General features: G+C 33.6%; 1 protein-coding gene across 1 annotated transcript; it reads right to left on the bottom strand.

The window, feature by feature from the left end:
• Nucleotides 1-1,857: 1,857 nt before the first annotated feature.
• LOC111912956 (uncharacterized) lies at nt 1,858-7,503 on the bottom strand. The gene is made up of 7 exons (XM_052769820.1): nt 7,485-7,503; nt 4,765-4,923; nt 4,151-4,228; nt 3,793-4,050; nt 2,586-3,641; nt 2,191-2,395; nt 1,858-2,113 (listed from the first exon to the last, which is right to left on the bottom strand). The coding sequence occupies exons 1-7, from the start codon at nt 7,501-7,503 to the stop codon at nt 1,858-1,860; spliced, it is 2,031 nt and encodes a 676-aa protein (XP_052625780.1).
• Nucleotides 7,504-10,261: the final 2,758 nt, after the last annotated feature.

Here is a 10,261-nt window from a genome sequence, read left to right as displayed (position 1 = left end):
GTTTGAACTTTTCAATCTTTTGAACTTGTGGGATAGGGAGAACAATAGGAGGAGGTGGAGGAAGTGAAGCATGATCTCATGTTCCTTGATCGAATCGTTGAATATCATCTTCATGTGAAAAGCTTGTTCCACGGGATTTGGGAAGACCATAGTTGTCATACTTTGACATTTAAAAAATGGGAGAAAAACTTGAATTCAAGTTAGTTGACTGATTGAGTCCTTAATAAATCACCCAAATGAGATATTAAGGCTAGGACCCAACACAATACTCTACAACCTAGAAAAGGGATGTCGTAATCTAGTTGCAAAATAGTTGAAGGTAAGTGAATGACGATTCACTAAATTCCACCATGAAAAACGAAAAAGAAATTTAAGTTTTTAAATCTATTGAAAATTCCTAGATCTTTTGAGATTCATTGAACTTTTCAATGGCATGTTTAAATCTCGATATGCCCAACTAGTTTCTGAATGGGATACCGAGGATCACAAAGCGGGTGTGAATAACCATGCAAACTTACATGGTGCCCCCACATGTTACAGTCACCTATTCGATGTACCGGTTAACCACACACGCTCCACCGAACTATGACAAACATTGAGTCACCCTTTGCTACCTTTGCTTAGAACCATTTAGTGTGCTGGTTAACCACACACGCTCCACTAACGTCTTCACAAGGGCACAAACTGTAATTTCATGGAATTGCATCAATTCACTTTTGCCTAAAGTAACTAAGATTGGGAATTTTATGAAAGCATTTAGTTACTTTTGTACTTCATTATACTTATAATGGAAGGTTGATGTCCTATCCTACTCGTTCGGCTAACGACCCTCCACTAGTCAAGAGTGCGGTGCGTAAGAGTGGATACCCATTCAATCGCCATTTTATAGGCAATTTTCTTAAACACCCCTTATAGACCAGCTTCGTGAATCAGGCCTACTAACAGTAAGACTGACTGTTTATTCATACATATATAATACTTAGACTTTTAATGTTATATATAGTATAGGGTGTATTTTACACTTTTAAAATACTACGTGGTTTAATTTAGTAAATTATACTTTTAATTTAATTAAATGTAAACCAAAACTCTATGGGTTTATTAAATCTCTTTTAATTATACACCTTAATTAATCAATAAAACCATAAGGGTGTGATTCGAACTTTTCAAAACAATACTAGGGTTTTAGAATTTAACATTTCTAAATTAAACTTTTAATCAACTTTTAAATTCCAAAACTTGAGGGCAAGTTTTGAAACATTTAAAAACATCAAGCATCAAATAGCAAATAATTTAAATTAAACAATTAATTTAATGATTATCTAAATTTGACATAATTTCAATTTCTTGCAAGATAAGTTACCCAATTAATACAAATAATCAATCTTTAATCATATAAGGAAGTTATTATCTAATCAATTGGTAATTATCTTTTGTTTAATCAAGGATATACTCAAATATAAGATAAAATTCGAATATTAAAGACCCAAAACAATTAAGGCAAGTATCCTCAAGCAAAACCAATGTTTTAAAACCCGGGTTTTTAGTTGACCCGGTGTGAAGACCGGTTCACGGGTCAACCGGTTCAACCGCCGGGTCAACCCGGTTTATGGCATTTTTTTTATTTTCATATATTTTTGCTTTCCTCCATACAACATAGACATATAATACCAATAATTTGATGTCAACAAAGTTTAATCTAAACACAAAAAACAATCTTAACACAACAAACAACCACATAGAGTATTAATAACATGTTATAGATCAATCTTAACACAACAAACAACAACATAAAGTATAAATAACAAAAGAAAACATAGTTGTAGACAAATCCAAACACGTTACGACCAAACCAAATCATGGATCTTGAGAAATTGGAGTATTATAAGCATCGATCTCGCGGTCACTTAGTAATTGAAATTCACTATCAACTTCATGATCAACATGGTCACCTTGTGATTCAGAAGCCAGTTCATGCTCTTGCTCATCAAGCATATTTTCCAAATCATCATAATTAAGTTCTCCTTCCCGCTCTTCTTCAACCACCCAAAATCCCGTCTTATCAATATTTTCATAGTCAACAGGATCGTAAGACCTCATATCAACCTTCAATCTACAAAAACATTCAAAAAAATCTCAAATATAACTTGGTCATTTTATAGCATAGTATATCTTAGCAAGTTACCATACCTATTTTGTAAACGCAAGTTGTAATGAACAAATACAAGATCATTTAGCCTTTGATGTTCCAATCTATTCCTCCGTTTCGTGTGAATCCTTTCAAATACACTCCAGTTATGTTCGCAACCGGAAGAGGATGCCGTTTGCCTTAATATTCTAATAGCAAACTTTTGCAAAACCGGAATATCTCCGCCAAATAACTTCCACCACTCATCTACAAATGATATAGTCAGCAAAAAAATATATTAGAAAATACAATATTTTATATATAATAATGACACAGTAAGTTTAAATCATACCTGGACGAGTAAGATTACGAGAAGCAACGACACTAGATCTACCAAAGGTACCTTCAGCATCACGAAACCTCCCTAAATTCTAGGTAATATTTAACACGTCATCACCTTTAAAAGTCTTCTCAACCATTTCAAGAACGCCTTGAAACACCTCATTTTTCTTACAAAGATTTGCATGATCATATTGGAAAACAGGATTCAACCAATAAGCCGCACAATAAATACTTTTTCTTAACATCCTATCCCAACGGCTATCAATTATGTTAGTGTAAGGCCTATATAATTCCTTCTTCTTCTTAAACAATTCCTTAATCCCTCTTCTTGCCCGACGCATTCCCTCGTAAACATAACCAATTGCAGATTTTTCATCTGAATCACACAACCGCAAAAGCTTTAACAAAGGAGTCATTACTTTCACTGTAATCAAACAATTCTTCCAAAAGATTTCATTCAAGACAATCTGTTTACATTCAACCGCATTTCCCACTTTCAACATCTTCTTAAACTCATTAGATATGACCATTGCTTGTAAATCTTCTTTATGGTCATACAAACTTTGCAATGCTATGAACACGGTACCAAACCGAGTAGCACCTGGACGGATAATTTCTTTCCAACCGGGTCTTTTTCTTAACCAATTCAACGTCCACTTATGATTATAAACAAAAATAGTAACCCTCGATGCAAGACTGACCAAACTTTTCACATTATCCAATTCTGAAAGATCCTTTAATACAAGATTAAGACAATGCGCTGCACATGGAGACCAAGTAATAGAAGGATATCTTTCACATAACTTAGTACCAGCAAGCTTGTAATTAGCAGCATTATCAGTTACCATTTGAACCACATTTTTTTCTCCTACCATTTCAACAATCTCAGCAAACAAATTACACAAATTTGTAGCATTGCTCTCTATATCAGATGCATCAACAGATTTAAGAAATGATATCCCTTTCGGACAATAAACCAAGAAATTAATCAAATGTCGTTGTGAAACATCCCTCCACCCATCACTCATAATTGTGCAACCTGTATCAACCCATTGGCTTCTTAACGAATCAATTAGCAATGAAACTGACTTTTTTGCATCTGTCAATAAATTAACCCTCAGAGCATGATAATTAGGTGCTTTGTACCCATAACCAATACTTGCTATTTTATCTACCATAAGTTGAAAAAAAAGGAGAGTTGCAAGCATTCATAGGTATACATGCATCATAAAACCACATAGCAATAGCTAAATCCACATCATGTATTTTTGCCTTACTTCGCATTGCAGATTTAATAGTGGGTTGGGAAGGATCATTTATACCTTTTGTAAAAAATGGATGCAAGTTTGAAGTAGATTTCCTTTTACCCTTTTTCACAGTTGACATTTCTATTTCCTCCATCTCTTCATCATCATCCAAGATAGTAACACTAGTGGTGCGTTTTTCTTTTTCTTTTTGGGCAGTCTCTTTCAACTTTCCTTGCATTGTAAACCGCACTTCTGGACTAACTTTTGAGCATGCTACTACCTCACCTTTAATACCAGCAAGATGTTTCTTAACCCTGTTTATTCCACCACCACCTATAACTTTTTGACAAAAGTTACATATCCATGCCTTTTTCCCCTTCTCATCAACGACTTGAGTAACATGTTCCCATGCTATATCCGTCTTTGTTCATACATTTGATTGAACCGAAGAATGGGATTGAGCTTGAGATTGTGCTTGCGATGGTTGTGCTTCCCTTGATTCCATATCTAACTGCATTGAAAAGTAATTTTATAATCAATAAACATATGTCAATTGGATCCTAATTTCATAATCTACATAATCAAAACCTTGAAACAATGACCAATTAACAATAAATGAAATGTAAATAACTAAATTTGTCACAAAATCTTGAAACAATGATAATTAACAATATATGAACTCTAATTGATTTCACATGTAATTGATAATTAAGAATAAATAAACTAACAAAATCTATCACCTGTAATTGATAATTAACAATAAATGAATTGTAAGTTCACCTGATTTCAAAGTCAATTAGAGAAGAAAAGAGCAGAAGTTTCTACAGCTAATCAAAAAAAAAAAAAGTCACTGCATTGCAGTTGCTATTGAGGTCGACGGTCATCACTGCATTGGGTTTAGGTGGAGAAGGAACAACCAACTAATCAAGGCACTTCTGAAACACCAGTCGATGTAGCAGCAAAAAAAAAGAAAAAAGAAAAGAAAGGAAATCGGAAGTCGATTTAGCAGCAAAAAGAAAAAAGAAAAGAAAGGAATCGGAAACTCACCTGGAGGCGGCTGGAGAAGAATGCAAGTCGCCGGAGAATGAAGTCGACAGAGAATGAAGTCGCCGGAGAATGGAGGCGACTTGCTGCTTTCGTTTGCGACGTGCTGCTTTCGTTTCCCAGAGAAGAACGAAGAACGGAAGTCTATTTTGTGGCCTGGAGCTGGAGCGATACAAGATAGTCAAATAATTAAGCAAGCCCTAATAAACGGTCCAACCCGGTTTTTACTGGTTCACAATACCCGGTTCAACCGCGGTTCATGGTAAACCCGGCCGGTTCCATCCGGTCGGTATTTTTACAAAAACCCGGTCTCGATTAACCCGTCTTCTATCCCGGGTCACGGTTCAACCGGCCGGGTCGACCCGGGTTTTAAAACATTGAGCAAAACATCAAGAAATCCCAAAATCTGCTCTTACTGACGCTCGAACTCGCCGAGTTGGAGCAACTCGCCGAGTCCACATTGGAACTCGTCGAGTTCATCAGTCAGGGAGCCAAAAAATCGATTTTGAAGCTTGAACAAATAACCAAGACATCAATACAGTAGAAACCAATCAAGGCTCTGATACCACTGATGGGTTATGGCCATAAGAACATCCTATGTGCTCATGCAAACCCTAATGCTTGGATCTAGGTTTCTCTATTGTACATGCAATTCATCCAAGACATTAAACCCTAGTTCTAGCATACAATTAATCATGTTAACATAAGAATGAGGTTTAGATCTTACCTTGATTGTTATGTAGCAATAACAATCTCAAATCTTCCTTGTAATGGCTTTAGAAAGCTTAGAGTCACAAGTGTCACTCCTCTAATGTCTCACAAACACCAAGAACAAGAGGATGAAGAATAAGGAGAGAGGAGGCTACCAAAAAACGTCTAGAAACCCTAGAGGAACTCTTATTCACGTTTTTGGGGCATAAGGATACTATATATACATGTAGGCTATTAGGGTTTTCAACTAGGAAACCCTAATCTGACTGCTTAAGCCCTAAGCAGCCCATGGACCCTTTTAGAATATCCCTTGGATGATTTATAATGGGTTCCCCATAGAATTCGTCCAACTTATTATTCCAAGGTGATCCATAGCCCAAATGCAATTATCTTATAATTACAGTTCCAGTCCCTTAAGTTTAATTAATCTCTTTTAGTCACAAAATTAATTATCAATTAATTCTTGACTAATATTAATTAAACAATATGATTTCTCCTTTAATATATTATTCTCATAATATATTAATAAATCATAATTAATCCTCTCTCTCTCTCTCTCTCTCTCCATAATTCATCCTATCAAGTTGCTTTGGTGAAGGCAACCCAAAAGGACCATGCACCATCGGGTCAAGTACATACCAAAACTAGTTATCGACTTAGACACTAATCCAACAGTCTCCCAATTGGATAAGTCTAATAACTATTCTGCGTATGAATTCAGATCCTGATTTGCAATCGTAGCTTTCAAAAAAACCGCTGTCAACTTGGATCCTATCAGAAGAGTGTCCTTTAGATAAGGGATCATATATTCCTCGATTGTAGATATCGTATAGACTGAGACATGGATTTAAATCATTCTCTCTGTCTATGTGTTGTTTCCCGATTTCCGATTTATGACGACTGACAACAAACTACAATTTGAACACATCAAATTAGTCTCGGCTTGGCCAAGCGCTTAGTGTCATCACTAAATTATCGAGGGGCCCACAAATATCGCTTTCATCCTACTTTGGATAAAAGGAACGTATAAACTTTGATTCAATGCTTGCTTGCACTCACTCACTGAATCACACACAACAATATGTTTTATGACACCAAGTTACTAGTGCGTTTACATATTATCAATGTGTAACAGACAACAAATATGGTTGGATATGGAATATTGGAGCAGATGGGATTTCAAAGTGGCTAAAACAAGAAAATGGATTGATAATAAAATCTTACCTTCTAATGATAGGAAAACAAGGTGGAGATGTCTTATTTCAGGGAAATTTAATATTCATGTGTGGAGAACTCTCATAGATAGCAACATTGATTAGTGGGGTATTGAAGTTTATCTCTTTTATGTCTTATTTGTCATTTGGAGGTAGAGCAATAAGATCACTTGTTTATTCATTGTGAGGTGGCAACAAGGACTTGGGATGCAGTGTTTAAATGGTTGGATGTTCATATTAGTCAATTTAATTCTATTACGAACCTATTTGATCAAGTGGATGATTACAAGTGAAGTGCAAATAAGAATAATGTCATGGATATGGTTATAGACACTGGTCTATGGTACATATGAAAGTTTCGTAATAACATTGTTTTTTGATATGGAAAAATGAGAAAAGATTCCCTTTTTATTCAATTTGGGAGTATTATTTCCTTTGGGTTAGCAATAGATGGTCTAAGAGTAGTATTAATTGGGTTAGTTGGAAGCAACACCCTTTAAACAATTTGCAATGTCTTTTTTTGTTCATTAGCTTCTTTCTGGTTTTTTTACTATATGACAGGTTGTTTCCAAAAAAAACTTTTTCGTCTAAAGTCATATTTCAACGTACATATTTTTACATTAAAAAAACTATATTCTCATATAAAAATTTATGTTTTTATTTAAATTTATTTTACATAAGGTGAATTACTTATAATGGTAATGTATTTTGTTTTGTATATAAATATATTCACTAATTTTTTTTTGTACATGTCTTATTATTGAATGTGTTTTATATTTTACAAAATAGTATTATTACCTTCTATTTTATATGCCATATTACACATTTAATCATTAATTTCTTTTTTTATATATTTTACCAATATTCATACATAATATAAATACGTATTAGACACTAATATGTATAAATATTTATAAAAAAGTATATTTACATATAAATAAAATAGATATATGTTTTTTTATGTATAAGTACATATAAATATGTAATTGATAATAAAAACCCATATTTTGAAAATTATTAATACGATTAAACCGTATTTTTAATTTATATGTACATATTTTTACACTATTTTTATCCTTATTGTTTCCTATAAAATTTTGATCTTCACAATGGACCTTATTTCTTATTTTCGTACGGTGAATAATCATTAGTGCAGGTGTTTGGATCTTTGCGTTTTGAATCATTAAATGTTGAAAAACAATTGGATGTTGATAATGGAATGATTGAATCATTTCATTAGATATTAAAAAAAAATATGATTTAATTTTATGATATTATTACGTAATAGAAAGTATTATATATATATATATATATATATATATATATATATATATATATATATATATATATATATATATATATATATATATATATATATATATATATATATATATATATATATATATATATATATATATATATATATATATATATATATATATAGTTGGATTGAGTGTCCAAGATTATAAATTAATTGATAATGTTTTTAATAATAATATGGTCATTTTTGGTTGCCCTCGTATCCTAATTAAGCAATAAGGAATTAACAGAAAGTAAGTTATTAATTAGTTATAAATTAATAAACTAATTAAATTATTTTGAAATTGATTAAATAGTTTTAATTAATTAAATAAGCATTATTAATTAATTGGAATATTCCAAAACCTTCTAGAATAAAGAAAGAATCGGTTTTATCTAGTGATAAAAATATATTGACTAATTCAACTAAGAATAAGGATAAGTCTCAAAATTTTGAATTAAATTGTAGATTATAAATAGATTGTTACGGTCAAACCCAATTACTCTCTTTTACTCTCCAAAACCATCTAGCTCTACCATCTTTCTTACTTATATGAAAATTTTAACTCCCCTTGGGTTATTGAGATATTTGATTATACCTTCTCTTCTAAAGTTTCTTATGCTAGTTGGTGTTTTGGGTATGCTTCCATTAGATGGACTCTTGGTTTGGGCTCTTACCATCCTAATAACCGTGAATGTCACGAGATTTCAGTCAAAAAATCAAGAGCAACATGAGGTTAGTAATTTTCTTATTTTTATAAGATCTTGATTTCCAGTTATTCCATTTATGCACGTTCTATGAAAATTGTTTGCGAATTGGTCCTTAATGGTACTTTTGTAATTTTGGAGACTACATGAGTACGATGGGCGTACGTTAAGTACGGTTGGCATACGTGGCAGAGTCCTAAACCGTAATATTTGGGGTTTGGACCCTATTTAAACATCCTTAACTCTCAAGGATCCCTTCTTTCATCAGCCTCCAGCCTCATTTTGAACCTTTCAAACCCTAATCTCTTGAGTGAAGCAATCTTGACCTTGAGTGTGCATTTTGATGTTCTTGAATGAGGAAGAAGGAAAAGGAAACCATCTTAGAAGAGAGGAGCACTTTGGATCATGAATCACATCATCATTTGACACCATTTGGAGGTAAAAAGCTTTGATCTTGATGAAGTTTTACTTAGATCTTGTTTAGCCATGGATTTGTGTTCTTTTTAGTACTATAAGCTTGGCATTATGAGTATGGTTACTCTACTTCATATGAGTTGTCTTTTCAGACTTTGTGGAGTTTTTATAAGCATAAAAATGTAATCTTGGTCATTAGTTTCCTTCCATACATGAACTAGAATGTCTTAATGTGTTAACAAGTTAGGGTGTTTGGTATTGAGCACTTAATAGCTGCGAAAGATCACTAAGTTGGAAAATTTATGGTTAACGACAACATTTGAGGATTAGATCTAGAATTTGGACGAAAGAGCTTAAGGAGTTAAGCTCTTAATAAAAGGGAAAGGAAGCAACTTCGTACACTAGGCGTACTTGGGGTATGCTGTGCGTACGAGGTTAAACAACCCGTTTTTGGTCAAGCCCTGAGTACGCTAAGCTGACCAGCCGAGTACACTGGGCGTAATAAATTGAGTTAAATCGGCTGACTTTTTGACTTTTGGACTTTGACCAGGATTTTACCAAGTTTGGCCTAAGGGTATTTTGGGTATGTTGAGTTATAGTTAAGATTTTTCACTATTTGATGTATAGGTGATTGGTAGAGCCGATATTTGGAGCAGTGACCTATTCAGCTATCTGTTTAGACGGAGATGTGAATTTCCTAACTTTACTTGTGGGTGGAAGGTGCCTATGTTGTAGTGATCTATTAGATCTGCTTGTTTGTTACTTGATTGGTTATATTATTATCTGTTGCTAGATCTTTATTATTTGTTATGTATATGTCGACATGGTATGGTGGGGTTAAGACTATATTGCTTTGTGTTGTCCGTCAACAAACTGGGGCATTCCAAACGGGAGGTTGTCGGCTTGGGTTAATCCAACCAGGGGGTTGTAGACCTATCATGTATTAGGAAATCCAACAAAAAGGTTGTGGCTGGAGCATCCCAATTAGAAGGTTGAAGGGCAGGGGTAATCCAACTAGGAGGTTGTCAACCCAGTATATGAGTGGTTATATGTTTGTATGGTGGTACTTTGGGGGAACTCAATAAGATTTGGCTTAAGTTTTAGTTTATTGTTTCAGGTACTTCAGATGATCGTGGGAAGGAGAAAGTGTGATC

This window comes from Lactuca sativa, chromosome 3 (genome assembly GCF_002870075.4).
Source record: "Lactuca sativa cultivar Salinas chromosome 3, Lsat_Salinas_v11, whole genome shotgun sequence".
NCBI classification, from domain to species: Eukaryota; Viridiplantae; Streptophyta; class Magnoliopsida; order Asterales; family Asteraceae; genus Lactuca; species Lactuca sativa.
Note: the sequence above shows the minus strand (reverse complement) of the source record. Positions and strands in the feature narration are given on the sequence as shown.